Here is a 21,566-nt window from a genome sequence, read left to right as displayed (position 1 = left end):
ATCATGAAAAGCTAAAAATACAAATACAGATAGCTGTAGACAGAACTAGAATTAGGAAGCTCAATTGGAATTAAAATCAAATCTTATTTTTGCCAATTAAATAGCCTATTTCAACAATAAATGGTTAAGTGTAGATGAATAACCCAGACAACTATCTGACCCAAGTGGTGGGGACCTATTTCGTTTGCTAGCAAATGGCTTTTTGCTCTTTTGTAGTGATTGGCTGTGTTTATATTTCCCACACCATTGGCTGATATTAAAAGACCCAATTGAAAGTTAGCACAGGGTCTCCACCATGTGGGTAGTCACATATTTCTCGTGTCCCCACTATACTTTTACTTTTATATTTCAGCTGAACTTCCGAAAACCTGCATATTCAAAGCTTTCTAGAACATTTCTAAATGTACTAAATACAGGGCGACCACTGCATACTATATATACTATTTATACTATATAGGATGAATTTAGATACTATATCATACTATATGACAAAAATTTACTATATATACTATATAATATAACCTTTATTTGACCAAAATTTACTATATATACTATATAATATTACATTTATATAACAAAAAACGAATATTGTCAGTTTTGCGACAACGCCTCTTAAGGTGCGTTTTGTCTTATTTTCACATTAGGGTTTCTCCTATTTCTAGCCCCTGCGGGGGGCTCTAGCCCTGCGGGGCAACCAATGACCTTTATCTTATCTAACCTAACATTCAATAACCTATCAAAAGATACTATGATATGACAAAAATGCATAAAGCTCTACAGTAAGAAAGAGATGAAGAAAATCCATTAAATTATATTATTGTTTGTGATTGTGATTTAAATATCAGTTATTTTTCACTTACTCCATGATTATTAGGCTAGGTATTAATGTGAGACTAAAGGTTATTTGGGATAAAAGTTTACTTTTGGATAATAGTTCACTAATATTGATTCATTTTTTGGATAGGTCTCCAGGTTCAGGTGCTGCAGGCTGGAAGGTGGTTTCTGGACAGGTAAAAAATTTAAAATTTTATTTGATGAGTTAGAGATCAACTTATTAAACAAAATACCTATGCACCTTTTTGGATTTTATTAACATACTAATCTGAAGAAAAAATTGAATTAGGCCTCCAAGTTCTGGTCTTCAGGCCACCAGGTCCACTCTGGACAGGTAAAAAATCAAATTTCTTATTTTAGGAGTTAGAGGTCCACTTATAAAACAGAATAAATACCTTTTTTGATGTTACAAACAATTTTGAAGAAAAAAACTAAAATTGACCTTCAAGTTCAGGTCTTGCAGGCCACCAGGTCCACTCTGGACAGGTAAACAATCAAATTTCTTATATGACGAGTTAGAGTTCAATTTATATTACAGAATATGAATTTATTTGGATAATATTAACATATCAGGCTCCAAGTTCAGGTTCACTCAGGACAGATGAAATATTCAAATTTCTTATTTAAAGAGTTAAGAGGTCAGAATATGCATCTATTTGGATGTTATTAACATATCTGAAGAACAAAATAAAATTGTCCATCAAATTCAGGACCTGTTGGCCTCCAGGTCTTCTCTGAGGTCTGAAGTCATCTCTGGAGGCCTGCAGCACCTGTACCTGGAGAGCAATTTTTTTTTTCTTCTGTTATGTAAATAACTTCTAAAAAAAGCAGATGTTGTTTTAAAAACTAACCTTTAACTCTATAAATAGAAAAATTTAGATTTTTACCTGTCCAGAGTCCACCTGGAGGCCTGCAGCACATTAATATAGAGTTCAATTGTCATTTTTTCTTTAAACACATAAATAACATCTAAAAAGATGCCTATGTTGTTTGATAAACTAACCTTTAACTTTTTAAATAAAAAAATGATTTTATACCTGTCTTGAGTCCACCTGGAGGCCTGCAGCACCTAAACCTGGAGGCCAAATTTTTTTCCTTCAAATATATAAATAACATCCCAATATAAGCTCATTTTTTTAACAATTGTACCATTAACTGTTTAAGTAAGAAGTGCCTGTTCAGAGTCCACCTGAGGCTCTGCAGCACCTGAACCTGGAGGCTAAATGTCATTTTTTCTTCAAATATGTAAAAAAAAATATTCAAATAGATGCATACTTTGTTTAAAATTTTACCACTAACTTTTCAAACAAGAAATTTGAATTTTACCTGTCCAGAGGGGTACATGGCAGATTTACCACTAGCAAAAATACAGTGATATTACTGTCATAAACACAGTTATTTGCTGTCATAAACACAGTTTTATTGTCAAATTCACACCTGCGTTTTTAGGGGGTATGACAAAAATACAGTTACTGCACTGGCATATTCACAGTTTTGCTGTCAATTATACACCTACATATTGACAAAAATACATCTATTAAATTTATAATTTGTCAATTATACACCTACATATTGACAAATATACACCTATTAAATTTATACCTACTTATTTATCCATAATATTTAATATATCTATTACATATAGAAAAATATGTGTATAAACCCACTTTAATGTTGTAGCATTATACATACCCCTTGATTTACCCCCTATTTCTCCCCTCCTCATATCAGATCTGATTTTTGGATTACTGATTAATATTACAAAAAGTTACAATATTTTGAGCGAAGCATCTCTATAATCAAGTCCTAAAAATGTCAGTATGTCCTTAAACAGAATTCTGTATTTAAGAAGTTTTGTTGCAAATTTACATATAATTTTGTCTAAACTTATATATTAATTTTTTGTATATTCAGTTCTGACATTCTACAAGAATAATTGTTTGTCACTCGTAACTGTTGAAAACCATGTCCTTCTTGTAATATGGAATATTCCAGTTTCTATTTACCACGGCATATTACAATCTGTAAACCAGTGCCTGTACCTGTGACCGTACCTGAAACTGTACCTGAACCTGGACATTCAATTCCAACGTCTACACCTGTACTTATATCACCACTAGATCCACTATAATATCCAATATTTGTCTGTTACCTTCTTTTGAAGTTTAGAATTATTGTTGTGTAGATTGATTTAACTATTATTAATAGCTATAAGGTTTAACAACTTGGTCAAAATATTTATAATTAATATTGATTTAAAAGTAGGTGTATTTTTGTCATCAAAACTGTGAATTTGACAGCATACTTGAATTTCATGGGTGTGAACTTGACAGTAAAACTGTGTTTATGGCAGCAGAAAGGTGTAATTTTGACAGTGGATAAAAAAATATTGCCAAAAATACAGCTTAAAACGAAATTGACAAAAACACACCCAATTTTTGTCAAAAACACAGTGGCTGTACTTTTGCTAGTGGTAAAAGTGGCAGCACCCCGTCCAGAGTAGACCTCGAGGCCTGCATGATCAGAACTTTGAAGGTCGATTTTAATTTTTTCTTCATTAATGTTAATAACATCCAAAAAGATGCATATTTTGCTTTATATGTTGAGCTCTAACTCTTCAAATTACTTTTTCAGAAACCAGCTAGCCTGCAGCACCTGAACCTGGAGACCTATCCAAAAATGATTAAATATACATGAAATACTACCCAAAAGTAAACTGTTATCCTAAATAACCTATAGTCTCATATTAATACCTAGCCTAATAATCATGGAGTAAGTGAAAGTGGCAAAACTTTTCCATCCACCTTAAGTTAATTCTATGATGAAAAATAACTGATATTTAATTACAATCACAAACAATAATATAATTTAATGGAGTTTCTTCATTGAATGATGTATATACTATGTAATACTAAATAATTCAATGTCAGATATTATATAATACTATATGAGTGAAAAAAAATATACTATGTATATATACTATATGGATAAAAAAAATATACTATAAAAATACTATATTTTTTTGGTTTTGGAGTGGTCGCCCTGTAAATAGTTATCTTACCATCTTTGTTATATTAGTAGTATAGAAGCTACTCTATAAATCACTGCCTGTCCGCCAGTCAGTAAACACCGTTGTCCTGAATAGGAAACAAGTTTTTTTGAGTTACGTATGACAAGACCTAAATTTCTATGACCGGGCGTGTATGACAATTCAGCACATTTTTTAATTAAATCACAGCTGATCATTTTTGTGGACTTTTTTTAAATTACTATTTTACCCAAATTTTCATAGTTTTTCCCCAAAAAATCACAATATTCTCACATTTCCAGCTCGTATTCTAAATTCATGCAAAAAAGTATAATAAATGACAGCTATAACAAGATCAATAACCTCAATTGACTATTTTAAGATTTGTAGGTAGAACATAGATCCTGGATGTGATAAAAAGTTCCACCAAAGAAGTTTAAACAAATCAGAATTAGCAATGATTTTGTACATTGTTTTCATTGTAGTATTGACAAGTAAATCACTTCTAGATACCAAGCATATGGAGGACTGGTAAAATTATCTCATTACTGAAACCAGGGAAACCTGACAATCAGGGTTCCAGCTACTGCCCTGTCTCACTTCTTTTTCCTGCCTGCATGATTCGTCCCTACCTGAATGATGCTGTTAATCTTGCAGACCAACATTATGGCTTTCACACAGACAGGTTCACTAACACTGCCTTACAGAGTATTAAAACCTTAATCAACAACAGCCTATACAATAAAAAACCAGTTTTCAGAACAGTGCCAGTTGCCATTTATCTTTCAAAGGCTTTTGACACTGTAAACAATGAAGTTTTACTGCATAATATTAATGTACTAGACTTGAATGAGTAAATGAAACGTTTTCATGTGAATACCTTATAGGTAGACAACAATTTGTTGTTATCAGAGGATCTAGATCTGCATAGAAATCTGTCATTCAGACTGTCCTACAAGGAGGGGTCCTATACCCTGTACTCTTCAATCTGTAAATTTCATCAATGCCAACACCTCACTCTAATTACATCAGTTTCCTGTGCTGACAACTCCAACAGCATAGGTCCCCTTATTGATCCTTATGTCAAGAACATAAAAGTTTACTTCTTGATGATTGGTTAAAAAGTCAGAACCCATTCATTTCTCCAGCCAAATTATCTGCAATAGTATTTACCACCTTTTTTAATAAAGCAGGCACTGTAGTCATTGTAAAGGTCAATGTTGAAACAGTACCATAAGTCAGACATTCTAAGTTCTTTAGTTTTACATGTGACAATCTTTTCTTTATCAACCATCTTGTTAAGGAGCCTAGAAACAAACTAAACTCTAAAACAAAATGCTTGAAGCTCTCTCTCTGCCAGAGGGAAAGAAAAGTTAGTCATAGTAAATACATACAAAGCAATTTGCCAGTCCTTGATAATCTACTGCAGTACCATATTTAGTAATGCCAGCTGGGACAGCCTCCTGTTTGCTGGAAAAGCTGCTCTGAGAATAGCCATCTACTTTCACGCCATGACCATCATTGACAAACTGCATGCAAAAACCAAGATTATGCCAGTGATAGACCATTAACAGATGCTAAGCAAGCAAGTTTCTCCTGTCAACAAAAATACTAAATTACCTGACAGGACAAATCTGGTCCTACCTGGTCTGAAAAGACCTACAGATCCAGACTTAAGGAGATACACACAGAATCTGTCAGAAATACCAACAGCAACCAAAATGACAATAAAGTTCTAAACATACCAGCCCCAGCCATCAGAAAACATGAAAACTCATTACCCAGAACAGCTATAACCACCCTGGCTCAATACTTTCAGGTTACAATGTTTACCTGAATACCTTAAAGGCCAGAGTAAACAAGAATCTGGTGCAGTTTGTATCTGACACTGGCAAGAATTTTACACAACCACCATCATTTCAACTGCAACCACAACCCATCAACACCTGGAGACCTTTGATAGCAGCCACAATACTGAACTGACTGTTTCCAATGATGATGAGCAGCAACAAACAATAACTGAGGAACTATTTAGACATCAAGTCAGCAAGGAATCAACATTGACCAAGATAACTAGTCAATATTACAAGGAAAACTTTATACAGAATTCTGATTCTAAAGCATGTTAGTTTCAACTTCATTGGTGGAACCTCAGAGGGACATCTTATTACAGCCAGGAACTATGCTATAACAATTCATGAGGCATGAAAGAGGGACATGAAAAGTGAGCATTTTTTTGTGTTGACTACCAAAACAAACTTAAGTTATGTTTAACTGTTTAGACATTAATTCAAATAACAACTTCAAATAACTCTTACCCAACTTCTAGACTAAAAATCTTAGATTAGTAAATTGATTCTGAAAGATCTTCTTATTGATGAAAACATAATCTTTGGTTAAGCTGTCATCTATTATACTTTTCTTTGAATAAATTTAGATTAACTAAGCTTTAAATATGAGAAAATTGTGATTTTATGGGGAAAAACTATGAAAATTTGGGTAAAAAAGTAATTTTCAAAAAAATCCACAAAAATGATCAGCTGTGATTTAATGAAAGCTATGTGCTGAACTGTCATACACGCCCGGTCATAGAAATATAGGTCTTGTCATACGTAACTCAAAAAAAAACTGTTTCCTATCCAGGACACCGGTGTAATGCCATGGGATAAATGTGATTTTACAGGGTACTCTTTAAGATAGATATGCGAAATTTTCAGTCAAGATTCATATGACATTTGTGTATCTAATCTATACATTGTTTTGTCCGTCTGTTTGGAGTTATTTTCTTGGAGTATTGCATATTCTCTCTTTTTTTCATTGTTATGAGAACTGAACATCTGCTCTATAACTCACTATGTCCGTTATTTCATTCTATGATTATTTGTGCTTCGCTATTCATGGATGTTGTCATCCTTGTGTTTTGAATTCTTTGATTTAGATTTACCGAGAAGACATTTGTTCTGAGGCTGAAAAGAATCAGATTTTGTTTGAATGTTGTCAAGTTATAGCAAAGTATAATGACAAGCTAAACATTGATAAATTAGAAAAGGTAAAAATCTCGTGTTTTTTTCTTAGATTTAAAATGGCTACCTAAATAACTACTTAACATGTGCCGATGTAGTGTGTTTGTTACTAAAATACGTTTTTAGATTTTAACGGACAAACGAAAGAGGCTGTTATATGATTTTGGAGAAACTGGTGAATTCAGCTTCTTAATTTTGTTTACAGAATAGTTTTCCCTCCCAGGGAGATATCGGCAATAAAAAATATACTAAAATGTTAAAAGTAGAAATCTCAACAAAATAAATAAACGAGTAAATAAAAGTAAAAATAGAATAAAATGTATGAGAAAAGTTAAAAATAATTCAAATAAACAGAAAAAATGAATTATTGTACGCCCATTTATCGTCATTCCTTTGGACATTCTTGGAGTGAACGGACGCAACTAAATAAGCGTCTCTCTAGTGAAAAATGTTGGGCATATTATAGGTATGTTGATTTAAATAAATAACATTTACATATAATTTAAAGATAATTTCACGTTGAAAAGTTAAAACGAATGTTGTCAAAATTCTAGATAAAAGTAGACTACAAATCCTTTTTTTATGTCTTCTCCTTTTCCTTGGACATAAAAGTATTAAGTTAATAATAGAAAAATATTTATTCAGAGTGGACCTGTTATGCTGTTTGCATAGACCCTAGTTCCTAGAACACCCTGATAAAGACTGGTTTAAAGGTAGGAATTACCCTTTTTAAGCCATTCTAAAGCTATCGTAGTCATAAGTCATAATTATAGTAAATAGAAAAGGAAAGTCTGTACTAAATTATGTAAAAGTTTTACACCAATGAATTTCTGAATTGAAATACAAATAGATTAAAAGCGCACAGTAATAAGCTTTATCAAGTAATCCAACATTAATGCTTGAGTTAAGATTTTTAAAAATAGGAGTGTCCTTTAACTTTGCTCCTATTTTTAGATTGATCGTGTCGTGTTGTATCCATGCGAGTATCGTGTGATGAATTTTGTGGATTGTGTGCCTGCTGCCCCATATCCTAGTATCGCTGCTGCCGTGTGCCCTAGAAGCTGCCAATGAGACCAGTTGTGTGCCGCGCCGTCGCCCCCCCCCCCCCTGATGAATCTACCAGTCACAGGATAATATAATAGATTTGAATAAATAATAGAATAATAGTTAAGACATCATAAATAGTCTTATTACTTGGTTTAATATTGCATATATTAGACATTATTAGAATAGTTGCGCTGCTTATTATTTGCAGATAGATAATTAGGTTAGAATTATAACATAATCTAATTAAAACATACAGTAAATGGTTCTAGTTCTTTAGTCTAATATTCATATATTAGAAATTAATAGAGTAGCTTCACTACTAATAATAAACACATAGGTATAAGTAACAAATAAAAAGTTAAATTACATAACCAGATCCGGTAAAAAGTATACCACATCACCCTTGTACTCCCCACCAACCATCTGCAGAAGTGTTCCTGCCCTTAGATGTTCGGTTGGTTGTTTGTGAGACCTTAAGCTGCAATTTCCGGTAAGAATCTATTCTTTATTTGCCGGGGTTGTCTCTATTTTCATTTAATTGCAGTTATAAAGAGGTATTAGAATATAGAGGGATAATTGTAAATAAAACCTCTGGGACATTTTCCATATCTTATTTTGATAGCTGGAATCATTCCATGTTTAATGAGATATTACTAGTTGATCACTGACCCTCTTTACAATCTAGTAACTTTATTCTTTTGTTTAGATTCAATTCAACCTGTATCTGAGAAGACCTTCCATTGAATCTATTGCATATTAAGACGAATTTCCACACAGTTCTTCATAGTTTATTTATCTTTAGTTGTTATATCCTTGTTTTAAATGTGTTTCCTGTATAAATTTTACTACAGTTACATTATTATTCTTGATTATTTCGTCGTCAATAGTGTTCCTTGTATAGGAGTAGAACAAATGGTTTCTAGATTACCCATTTCATAGAATAATCTAACATTGAATCGGAAAATTGATAGCTAGCATTAAATACAATAAAGCTTGCTTCTCTAGCTCTCCATAGTATTAGTTCTACTCCTTAATAGTTCAAAAACTTTGAACTAGATTGTTCCTTTCACTATTGGCACATTATAGTACTTGTAACTGTTAGAAACACATTCAAAATGGCAAATAGTATTGTCTCCTCTCTTGCTTATGAGGCCTTAGATATTATCAGAAGTTATCATCGGAATAGCTTATCCATTAATCGGTCTACTGTAGTTTCTAAACTGATAACATTGTATGAGAAAATTTCTCCTTGTTCAGAATCTCAGGATTCATTTAATCTTGCTTTCCATGCTTGCAAAGCAATTAACCAATTCTTGTTTAGAGTAAACAGAGAATCTGGTATTAGTATTGTTAAAGACAAGTTGTTACAGTGTCCACTGCCAAACATTTGTAGTATTGAAAAGGCAACATCTACTGATTTAGATGATCCTGCTAACATAGAGTCCAAAGGAATCCCTCACAAGGTTGAGGTAAATAGATTATTGAATGTTTATCATGAATTGAAATCTATTAATAAACAAATAGTTTTTCATAGCAATAGAGTTTCTGCATTTGCTTTGCAATATGATTTAAAGCAAACAGAATTTGATACACTGTTGTTGAAGTGTATTCCTTCTTTTCCCCTCTTGATAGAATAGATGAGGATTTTTCTTGCTCAAGCGATAATAAATCTAGAATTGAGCCAGGTTCTTCATTTAGTAGCAAGAATCCAGAAAATATTCATGCTTCTTCTTTGATTGAAAATAGTTCAGAAGAAAGTTCTTGCTTAAATCCTAGTGTTTCTAGGTCAACAGATGACTATTATTTTAATAGTTCAACATGTTCTAGATCTTACACAAGTTCCAAATTCACTCCTGCCAGATCAAGCATTAGTGAATCTCATATAATAGAAGAACAATCAATTTCTTCTATGCCAAGTCTTGTTGATCCTCCTGCAGTTGCTTCAAATAAAAAACACATTGAAAATCCTGTTACTGATTCTGGAAAAGTTGTTTTTGAAAGCCCTGTTGTTAAGAGGCCTACCAGTGGTAAATTTCCAATCTTGCTAAGTCCTAAACACTACAGGCAAAGTATGAAAAGTCCTGTAAACTACAGGCATGGTATGAAAAGTCCTGTAAACTACAGGCATGGTATGAAAAGTCCTGTAAACTACAGGCATGGTATGAAAAGTCCTGTAAACTACAGGCATGGTATGAAAAGTCCTGTAAACTACAGGCATAGTATAAAAAGTCCTGTAAACTACAGGCATAGAACTCAAAGCCCTGTAGTGAGTAGGCATAGTACTAATGGATGTTTTCCTACCATTAGTCCATGCAATGAAGGTAATAAACATTCCTATCCAAAGAATGACAGGTATAGAAACCAATGCACATATCAGAATATAACTGAATATCCTGCAGGTTATAGAAAGCAAAGCCCTAGGAATTCTAGGCATAGTAACTATGAAACTTCTAGTACTTGTACATCATGCACTTATAATTGGGTCAGGCCAATGCCTAGAAAAGCACAAAATAAGCCTTTTCATTCTCTTATGACGGAGACACAATTTGCTTCCTCAAACTGCTGTTTTCTTTTGAGAGCAATCAGCAATGCTCTTATTCCTTACGGCAATTATAGTTTCTTCTGATAATAGTACACGGTGTGAGACACCACCCCAAATACACGGTGTGAGACACCACCCCAAATACATGGTGTGAGACACCGCCCCCAAATACACGGTGTGAGACACCGCCCCTAAATACACGGTGTGAGACACCACCCCAAATACATGGTGTGAGACACCACCCCCAAGTACACGGTGTGAGTCACTGCCCCCAAATACACTGTGTGAGTCACAGCACCAAATACACAGTGTTATTCACCTGAAGATTTACTAGTGTACAATACACTGCAATTAGATATAGTTGTCATAGATGGTTCCATTTCTACTTCTCTTGGTGGAACTATGCTCATTTGTTTGCCTAGATGGAAAAATTATCTAGCCAAAATAGTTACTGCAAACAGCTGAATTAACCAGCGCGTTTTGGCGCAGTGTTATATGATTTTGGAGAAACTGGTGAATTCAGCTTCTTAATTTTGTTTACAGAATAGTTTTCCCTCCCAGGGAGATATCGGCAATAAAAAATATACTAAAATGTTAAAAGTAGAAATCTCAACAAAATAAATAAACGAGTAAATAAAAGTAAAAATAGAATAAAATGTATGAGAAAAGTTAAAAATAATTCAAATAAACAGAAAAAATGAATTATTGTACGCCCATTTATCGTCATTCCTTTGGACATTCTTGGAGTGAACGGACGCAACTAAATAAGCGTCTCTCTAGTGAAAAATGTTGGGCATATTATAGGTATGTTGATTTAAATAAATAACATTTACATATAATTTAAAGATAATTTCACGTTGAAAAGTTAAAACGAATGTTGTCAAAATTCTAGATAAAAGTAGACTACAAATCCTTAAATCCTTTTTTTTATGTCTTCTCCTTTTCCTTGGACATAAAAGTATTAAGTTAATAATAGAAAAATATTTATTCAGAGTGGACCTGTTATGCTGTTTGCATAGACCCTAGTTCCTAGAACACCCTGATAAAGACTGGTTTAAAGGTAGGAATTACCCTTTTTAAGCCATTCTAAAGCTATCGTAGTCATAAGTCATAATTATAGTAAATAGAAAAGGAAAGTCTGTACTAAATTATGTAAAAGTTTTACACCAATGAATTTCTGAATTGAAATACAAATAGATTAAAAGCGCACAGTAATAAGCTTTATCAAGTAATCCAACATTAATGCTTGAGTTAAGATTTTTAAAAATAGGAGTGTCCTTTAACTTTGCTCCTATTTTTAGATTGATCGTGTCGTGTTGTATCCATGCGAGTATCGTGTGATGAATTTTGTGGATTGTGTGCCTGCTGCCCCATATCCTAGTATCGCTGCTGCCGTGTGCCCTAGAAGCTGCCAATGAGACCAGTTGTGTGCCGCGCTGTCGCCCCCCCCCCCCTGATGAATCTACCAGTCACAGGATAATATAATAGATTTGAATAAATAATAGAATAATAGTTAAGACATCATAAATAGTCTTATTACTTGGTTTAATATTGCATATATTAGACATTATTAGAATAGTTGCGCTGCTTATTATTTGCAGATAGATAATTAGGTTAGAATTATAACATAATCTAATTAAAACATACAGTAAATGGTTCTAGTTCTTTAGTCTAATATTCATATATTAGAAATTAATAGAGTAGCTTCACTACTAATAATAAACACATAGGTATAAGTAACAAATAAAAAGTTAAATTACATAACCAGATCCGGTAAAAAGTATACCACATCACCCTTGTACTCCCCACCAACCATCTGCAGAAGTGTTCCTGCCCTTAGATGTTCGGTTGGTTGTTTGTGAGACCTTAAGCTGCAATTTCCGGTAAGAATCTATTCTTTATTTGCCGGGGTTGTCTCTATTTTCATTTAATTGCAGTTATAAAGAGGTATTAGAATATAGAGGGATAATTGTAAATAAAACCTCTGGGACATTTTCCATATCTTATTTTGATAGCTGGAATCATTCCATGTTTAATGAGATATTACTAGTTGATCACTGACCCTCTTTACAATCTAGTAACTTTATTCTTTTGTTTAGATTCAATTCAACCTGTATCTGAGAAGACCTTCCATTGAATCTATTGCATATTAAGACGAATTTCCACACAGTTCTTCATAGTTTATTTATCTTTAGTTGTTATATCCTTGTTTTAAATGTGTTTCCTGTATAAATTTTACTACAGTTACATTATTATTCTTGATTATTTCGTCGTCAATAGTGTTCCTTGTATAGGAGTAGAACAAATGGTTTCTAGATTACCCATTTCATAGAATAATCTAACAGAGGCTTTACTACTTTTAAAAAGGACGGACCAGCGGTTGCTCTGCATTCAAAGGGGACATAAAAATAGCCTGAAACCATCTATAACTAGATTTACTAAACATAATGGGACCTTAGTCAATCTTCTCTATAAAGTATAACTCAGATTATACAATTCACTAGTTATGGCTGGTACTTGTATGAAGGATTGAAAAAATGCTTTTATTTTTAAAGCATTCACAGTCACTATAGATTAGAAATATAGCACAAAATTATTTGAAGGCGTTCCAGAAAGAGCATGGAAAGAAATTGAATACCAACTGCTTTTCTGTTCTCGAGTTTATTACAAGAAACTTGTACTACATCCAGTATTCTTTGAAGGTTTGAAATTAGGAAGAAAGCAAATCCATACTTTAGAAAACCAACAATTAAACTTAATATTTTTACTTAAAAGTGGGTACTTGCTATTACTTCGGCTGAAATTAGTTTACAGAATATTTTTATTTTGGGTAAAATATTATTATTTGCCAATAATACATTATTAATTTTATATATTCACACAAGCGACCATACAGAAGCCTCTAGGGGCTCATGTTAAACAATCCACTTGAAATTTAAGTTCCATTAAAATAAAGATTTTTTCTGGGGCCAATTTCTTTTGGCACGTTGAAGATGCCATCTACTAAAATACTTATTAGCGGCTATCGAGAATCGTCGTAACAAACATACCGACTGACACACAAAGAGACAGACATCCTGTTACTTTTATATAAAGATAATGATCCTGTTTTTATCAGAAGAAAACTTTAAGCCTGACCGAAGCTGGAAAGATCCTTATAATACGAAATACTGAAGAACAGGTAATATTATTTATCCTATCTTACAGCTTTCCGCGTATAGAAAAAAAAATTATAAGATTAATTCCAGTATTGTTAGCCCTGAGGGACCGAAGACCCGGACTAACAAAACTGTCAAAGAGTAGCTGCTAATGAGTTTAAAATTAGGTTGCTGAAATAGATTCTAATGACGAGGAAGCACAATGGGAAGATTTACTCAGTGGTGGCAGCGATAAGAAAGATAAAGGTATTTTCCCATGTGTCAGAAACCGTACCACATCCGCTAATCGTTGTGTAGGTGATGACTGATGGGTTCGAATTAAGCTTAACGTGTTAAAAATGGTTTATTTATCATGCTTCGTAATAAGGCCAAAAAATAAATCCCGTTTTCTAGATAGAGGCTTATCCAGGTTAGAAGAAATGTCGAATACAGTAAAGTTTACGGTTAAATGTTACTGGTATCGACTATCTCCAAAGTTCTAAGAACTTAACGGGTTAATGTATATTATATTTCTATAAAATGTTAACCAATAAAAGAATGTCTACAAATAATCGGGAACAGCCATTACTCATTTATACATAGAGTACATAAACGTTTATATCTTAGTACGGGTATAACATGTACTTTCGGCCGTTTGACAGCCTTTAAAGATCACAGAACATTTTACCGTGAACTGCAGAGATCCTTAAAATGATTTTGCAAACCTATTATTGTGGATTATTATAATGATATAAACATAAAAAAAGAAGAAAATATGACACCACTTAGTACAAGAGAACATAAGAGGAGATGTAGTACCTAGAGGATTAGGCTTATGTACCAAGTTTCAAGAATCTAGCTAAATATTTAGACCTTATTGCTCACTGGTTAAGTTTAAATGTCATAACGCCCACCCCCCTTTTAATTTCTATAGACTAACCACTAATTTAATCTTTTAATTCAAGATTTGATACAATTTTTTTTTCAACAGACACACATTTGATTGCTTTGGGTAAATATGACCCTTAATATATCATTTTTATAGAAGTAGAAGTAAAGGGAATTGATCTGAATCGTATTGTTATGGTAAAACCAAGGTAATTTTTATTATAACTTGAGCTATTTATTAAGCAGCTTGACTTTTACAAAGCTTTTGATTAAAGAAATATAGATAATTAAAAATAATCGCAAACTAAGTCAATTTTTAATTTTGATATATTTTATTTTCAACAAATTTAGGGTATAGTCCCTTTCGTGGCAACGCCTCTTAAGGGGCGTTTCATCTAACTCAACCTAAATTAACCTATCAAGAGCTACTGTGAAAATATTACGAAACGCCCCTTAAGAGGCGTTGTCACGTAAGGGACTATACAACAATTTAATATACAATCTTAGTTATTTATTTTATTTCAAGCAAACCAAACAATCCAGATACAGAAATGAAGTTTGGAATTCCAGATGATATTCTTGAAACCCTGCAAGCTCTTATAGGAAGTTTAACGAATATTAAGAAATCTTCAAGTTTATTTTAAAAGAAAAGCTTTTCTATTTCTTAAATTTTCACGCTTAGACTATTTTTGGAGTTTTTTTTCTATGAAAATTTCTTGTGTGTTTTTAGCCTCGATTTAGATGCACACGGAGAAAAATGTAAATTTTTGGAAGCTAAAATGCAATTGATATTTTTAAGATTAAAAACAACGTTTTAACTTGATGATGTCTCTAAAGAAAAAATATATATTTCATTCTAAATTCTACTTACCCATTTTGCGTCAAATGAAAGTATTCATTTGAATATCAACTTTCTGTTTGACAATCTTCAATTTTCCTTTATTTTCTTATCCGCTTTTGAATATAAAAAATTAAATCAATTGTTAAACTGTGTACTAGATGCTTCTTCTCTACGCGGTGGTTTACCCGTCAAAGAGGTTACACAGATATTTAAAGAAAAACTTGGCATAGAAAGCTTCAATCCACAAGCTTATGGATTTTACGATGAGATTTGCCTCTTCAAATATCTTCAATGTTTGGGAATGTGCAAGCTAAAAGGTAAATAAAACAAATATCTTTGTTAGGACAAGCAAGGGTAATATAGATTTTCAAAATACAAAACATCAACTTTGTTTTGATGCTGTTGTCAACATAGTAGAAAATTCTATCCAAAATACAATTTTTTAGTGAAGAGCTTAATTTTCTATTTTTTGTGTATTTGAAATTACAACCTTTCGACTGATTCTATTCAATTGTATAAAGCAGTGAGGTTATTTATCTGAGGCTTAAGATCTCAATAACTAATGAACTGATTAAATTCTTTAATTTAGGTAAGCTTCTAATAAATCCTATTATAGTTAGTTTTCACATTTAAGCCTTAGGATGATTTTAGTCTATTTTTTCCTCTTCCCCTTCGAATACAGAGCCTATAGATGCTAGAGGCGTAACCGCTAGTAACTTTTAAAGTAGCCATGTCAATCAAAATTCCTAAATATTTTTAGATGAAACAGAACTTATAGCCACCTGGAATTTAAAGTTCAATTTGAAAAAAGTGTCAGTGAAGGATCTTTACCTGGCACCTGGAGAAATCCTGCCAGCATCCAACTTTAACCTGGAAAAGGACAGCAAAGTCAACATTGTCGTTTATGAGATATTTGGTTACAAGTAAGGATAAAAAATTTAATTAAATCTGTTCTTTTATACTTTTTAATTAGAATTTGATTATGTTATTTGATAATTTTATGAATAACCGTTTCATTGGGGTAAAAAGATGGAAAAAGTGTTTATGTACAAAAAAAAATAGTTGAAAAGGTACAACTCGGCAGCTGCATTCAGTTGCACTGTCTTAAGATGCAGCTAATTTACAGGAAATCAGCTGCCAAAACCACCGATAAGCCACACGAACCGACAACTGATTGGACAATTTTAAGCTTATGCATTTTAAAATGCTACCCATTCTAGAGATGCACGTTTCTAACAAAGATTACATAACTAGATCAGTTTTACAACTATTTTACAATCTTATAAACAGTTGCATTTGTAATTCTTTATAGGAAATTCTACATGATAACAGAAAACATGATTGAGCATTACAACAAGTTTTCTAATCACATGACTGAGTTCTATAGAAGTTATGAGCGCGTGTAAGTTTTTAATTCAATTTTCAAACATTATTTGTTGCATAAACGTAATTTTCTTGGTATTCCATGCAAACATATTACCAATTTTCAATTGGCATAATACAATAAGCGCAGCAATTTTATCATATTAGACCAATGTTTCATTTGCCTTTATTATAACATTCGGGTTTTTTTTTAACAAGTATTTGAAACTGCGAGTATCATATTGTTTGTCTAATTGATGTAAATCGAACAATACAATGAAAGTAAACATTTTAAACATTCGACTGTTAACATCTTATAGCTTAAAACTTTAGCTTTACTTGTCATTAAAATTTAAAACTTGTTTGTTAAATTTAAAAAATTTTTTGTGTGTTTTCATTTTATGAAATTAGGTACTTTATCGTAGTTTGAAATTTGATAAGAAGGAGGAGGATGATATTGATGTTGGTACATTTGTTGCTGTGCATCACTCTACAAGTGGATTCTGGCAACGGGCCCAGATACTCTCCATGCCCAGGTACATTTGTTGCTGTGCATCACTCTACAAGTGGATTCTGGCAACGGGTCCAGATACTCTCCATGCCCAGGTACATTTGTTGCTGTGCATCACTCTACAAGTGGATTCTGGCAACGGGCTCAGATACTCTCCATGCCAAGGTACATTTGTTGCTGTGCATCACTCTACAAGTGGATTCTGGCAACGGGTCCAGATACTCTCCATGCCCAGGTACATTTGTTGCTGTGCATCACTCTACAAGTGGATTCTGGCAACGGGCTCAGATACTCTCCATGCCAAGGTACATTTGTTGCTGTGCATCACTCTACAAGTGGATTCTGGCAACGGGCTCAGATACTCTCCATGCCCAGGTACATTTGTTGCTGTGCATCACTCTACAAGTGGATTCTGGCAACGGGCTCAGATACTCTCCATGCCCAGGTACATTTGTTGCTGTGCATCACTCTACAAGTGGATTCTGGCAACGGGCACAGATACTCTCCATGCCAAGGTACACTTGGTGACATTAGAGTAAAACAATAGAGCGGGAGAGGTTAAATAACAGTATATCCCAATCCCAATGACCTTGTGCCGACTCTCAATTTGGTCTTTGAATATCAGCCAGTAGCATCGTAAATATTAACACAGCCAAGTCTCTACAAAAGAGCAGAAAGTAAACGATAGCAGAGAAAAAAGGTCCCCAAGTTCAAATAGATTTTAGCAACTGGCGCAAATGTTTTTTTCTATAAATAAATTTTCAAATTAGGCAAAATATGGCTACAATAACAATTTTTCTTCAGTTACCCAAGAAACTTTCCATGCCCATTAGCCTTTGAAAACTTGATTATGTTTTGTTGGTTAAAGAGGCCTAAATCTATCAAGAGCCTGAAAAACGAGGCTATGATAGACCCTAAGAAATCTAACAAACCTCACCCTTTTAATGTTTGTATTAAGAAATAGATGGAAACCTAGACATGAATCACATTAATATTTTAAGGATTGGAGTTTACAAGATTATTTACGTGGATGATGGGGATAGGGACGAGAAAAGTGTTGAAGACTTTAGAAAACTTGCCATCAGGTTCATTGTTTTTGTCAATCAACTAGGATGAACGATATCAACAACCACAAGTAGCGAAAAACAGCATTGAAAAGAATTTTGATTACCTAAAAATATCTTAAATAGTAAATACAGTCAATTACTATTTATCTATGAAATACTACAAAGTACATACTTCCGAGCTAGGATACTTTTCACAAGTAACTTCAAAAGCCTAGCAAACACAGATAGACGGACAGATAGACCAAGTGAGATGTGGAGTATCTCAAAAAAATATTATTTGTTAAAATAAACTTCTAGATTATTGATGAAAAATAGTTACTTTTTTAGGTTTGCATTCTTTCCGAAGCTGGCTGTCATGGCAGGTTAAATAGTTTTTATTTTATTTTTCTGTTGATTTTTAAAGTCACACAAAGTACCCTTTTAAGCCCTGGAAATCCTCCACCTCCTTATTTTGAAAGAAATTGAAAATTTGTGGGGTGGGAGTTTTTCGTTTGTTGGGTTAGCTTATATGCGTAACCCCCCCCCCCCTCCCCCCTCCTCACACACACACTTTATTTTCCAGTTATTTCAAAAATAAGGTGATGTGGATATCAGAGCTCAACCAGCGAATTGTTAGCTATAACCTTTGTACTGTTAGGATTTCAATAACCACTGACCCTATTGGGCTCTTTATATCAGAGAATTATTGGACCGCAGCCGTTAATTTTTAAAAATTAGCATTATTTTAAAAATACACAAAAAGATTTACTTTTACTTCTTAGGCTTGTATGGTTTAGAATCTTCAGGGTCTGCTGATACTAAATTGGATGAGGCAAACAAAATGTTTGTGGACTTTGTTTCGGAAGAAGATATTCAGGTAAGAAGATCCATTGAATCGGAATTGTTGTTTATCGCTTCGTATTATGGACAGTTTTTTAAACTGCACTGTCATTTAATAATTTTATTTTATCATTCGTGAAAGTAAGCTTAACATCTAAAATTGATGATTTAAAATCTTTTTTTTATAGGACAACTCTGAAAATAAAAATGTTGAGCTAGAAGCAGAAATAGATCATAAGGTAAATTAATATCATAAAAAAAGCATTGCTAAACTTGTAATAAAAAGTACCGGCAGTTTAGCTTATATTTAAAACTTTTCACCATACCTAGTGAATTTAGAACCAAGAATTAAAATTTCTTTGTCATTTGAAATAGAAACTTATTACGAACGATAATTTAACTGAAGGGAAAAAGTCCTTTTCTTCATAATTATTTACTTGAAATATATTTTGGCGATCAGTCTATTGCAGCTTAGCTGGATGTTAAATGTAACAAAACTAAAGAGTGTGTCAATTGTTGTCATCAATAATTACCTGTTAGGTGATGACCTGTGTTATCAAGCAGCTGGAACCCACCAAAGTGATTCTAACTGACGCACAAGGAAATAACATCAATCAGGTAGAAATATCGAGCAGGAAAGTTATTAATTACTTCCAGTTTTGTTGCCCCAAGGGGCGGAAGGCCCGTTGGCTACAAATTACTTGATAAATACAGATAGACTTGACCTACATATTGACCTCAATAATGGTTTTGATGATTAATTAAATTTCAGATGTTACTTGATGCAAAATTGTCCAAAATGTCCCAAGAACTGAAATGGAAAGCAGGTAACGAATTTTTTAGCATAAACAAGGACGAGAACATTAAATATTAACAAAGCTTTTTTGTAATATATTTGCTGAATATTAAGGATACATGAAATAAAAAGTATAACTTAAAATAACGCTAAATTGAGTTAAAAATAACAATAAAGAAAGAGTTAGAAACTAACATGAAATACAGAACGACGGACAAACCCGGCAACATATATATAGTAGCTTCGCTAAACATATGTTGTTTAGAATCGCTAACACACGAGGTGAAGCTAAAGAAGGATTTAATGAGAGGCTATCTAAAGGTATTTATTCTTTAATTCTCAAAAAAATGAGATGAATTTTGTTAATATTTGCATGCTAACAAACCACGAAACCTTGCATTTCTTTTAAACTCTATACCTACTGATAATTGGCCTATTGTAAATGGAAAAATTTTTACCAAAAAAGAAAACAAATTTTTATACGGCCATCCTTTTTATCCTAGTAAGGTTTTTGTCTGAACTTTAAGATTTTAATTACTACTAAACTTATTGAGTTCTCATTTTTTTGGGTAGCTTCACATAGATCCTTATGAGGTTTTAGACTATATAATTTCTAGATTTTAGTTTTTGGGTGGTTTTGACTATTATTCTACAAATTTTGAAGATAAAGCCCCTAAACCCTAGAGGCCTAGTCGCTAGTTCTTTGAATAATTTAATATTCAAGGAAATGTTGAGTTTGCAAGGAAGTGGTGAAATAGATGAAGAAGATATTGCACATTTTGTTCAGCTTATGAAACAAATTAAGGAGCCCTCCATTTGGAGTTAAATCAGGGTTAAATCATTCGGGTATATTACATGCCTCTTAAGGGCTTTTCTTCGAATTTTCACAGCAGCTTTTGACAGGTTTTTTTAGGTTAGGTTAAGTTAGGTTAGGTGATTGCCCTGCAGGGTTAGGCAATTTGCCCCGCAGGGGCTAGAAATAGGAGAAAAGCTACAGTGAAAATACGACGAAACGCCCCTTAAGGGGCGTTGTCACTATACCCAATCATTCTTTGTAATGATCTTTTATTCCACTGAATGTAAATCTAAACAGACATTATTATCTGTATTCATCGTAAAGAATGCGTTGATTATTTGATTCCCAAAATTATATATTTTTGGCAAACCATTTAGATTTTCATTTTATTGAACCTACAGATAATTTAGTATTCAGTTTAAAGTTATTTACATTTGATAATTAAAATTAAATTAAGTTATTAACCTTGTTTAAGTTACATCATATTTTATTAAAATCTGTTTCATTCTTTTTAACCCTTTTGCTTACCACTTAATGTATTTGACCGTTTACAAAATAAAGTACATAGTTTTTTTGCATATTTTATTTCTTCTTTGGATCGCAATATGTGTTATTATGAGAGGCATATTTTATCAAATACCGATGTCCTTAGTAACACTATAATTAGTAAAAAATAAAAGTTTTTTAAAAGCGGTGATTCCTGTAACGTAGCAACTCTGTTATCATTACCGGAAAGTCTCTATGTCCATTTCAAACATGATTATTTTTTTAAAACAACATATATTGTATGATAAAATTTTCCTATTCATCTGATTTTTTTATGAAGAACCCTAGAATAATAAGGTACAATATCATAAACAACTAATCTTTATAAT

At 32.8% G+C, this 21,566-nt stretch overlaps 1 protein-coding gene and 2 long non-coding RNA genes across 3 annotated transcripts; all 3 read left to right on the top strand.

Annotated features, from left to right (window-relative positions):
- The first annotated feature begins 762 nt into the window (after positions 1-762).
- Positions 763-21,268, top strand: LOC145328001 (uncharacterized). Its single transcript, XM_080171536.1, has 23 exons — positions 763-779; positions 1,124-1,168; positions 5,304-5,418; positions 5,490-5,681; positions 6,801-6,911; positions 13,078-13,176; positions 13,593-13,655; positions 13,800-13,878; positions 14,657-14,708; positions 15,026-15,132; positions 15,499-15,657; positions 16,101-16,263; positions 16,653-16,742; positions 17,128-17,168; positions 17,659-17,728; positions 18,215-18,298; positions 18,608-18,642; positions 19,042-19,136; positions 19,288-19,338; positions 19,640-19,717; positions 19,872-19,926; positions 20,161-20,216; positions 20,620-21,268. The coding sequence occupies exons 1-23, from the start codon at positions 763-765 to the stop codon at positions 20,719-20,721; spliced, it is 1,959 nt and encodes a 652-aa protein (XP_080027662.1). The 3' UTR covers positions 20,722-21,268.
- On the top strand, positions 7,203-8,788 carry LOC145323565 (uncharacterized). The gene is made up of 4 exons (XR_013881020.1): positions 7,203-7,351; positions 7,531-7,598; positions 7,840-8,422; positions 8,639-8,788. It is a non-coding gene; the product is annotated as an uncharacterized LOC145323565 (long non-coding RNA).
- On the top strand, positions 10,901-12,723 carry LOC145323572 (uncharacterized). The gene is made up of 4 exons (XR_013881021.1): positions 10,901-11,278; positions 11,467-11,534; positions 11,776-12,357; positions 12,574-12,723. It is a non-coding gene; the product is annotated as an uncharacterized LOC145323572 (long non-coding RNA).
- Positions 21,269-21,566: the final 298 nt, after the last annotated feature.

The sequence above is a fragment of the Acartia tonsa genome, chromosome 1 (assembly GCF_053477335.1).
Source record: "Acartia tonsa isolate MP-2025a chromosome 1, ASM5347733v1, whole genome shotgun sequence".
NCBI lineage: Eukaryota > Metazoa > Arthropoda > Copepoda > Calanoida > Acartiidae > Acartia > Acartia tonsa.
The sequence above is the reverse complement of the archived record's forward strand: the minus strand, read 5'-3'. Positions and strand labels throughout refer to the sequence as shown.

Coding starts and splice junctions, on each gene's coding strand:
- LOC145328001 (XM_080171536.1), top strand. Junction 1,169..5,303: donor ACCAGGTCCACTCTGGACAG/GTAAAAAATCAA, acceptor TACCATATTTAG/TAATGCCAGCTGGGACAGCC. Junction 16,264..16,652: donor TATGAGATATTTGGTTACAA/GTAAGGATAAAA, acceptor AATTCTTTATAG/GAAATTCTACATGATAACAG.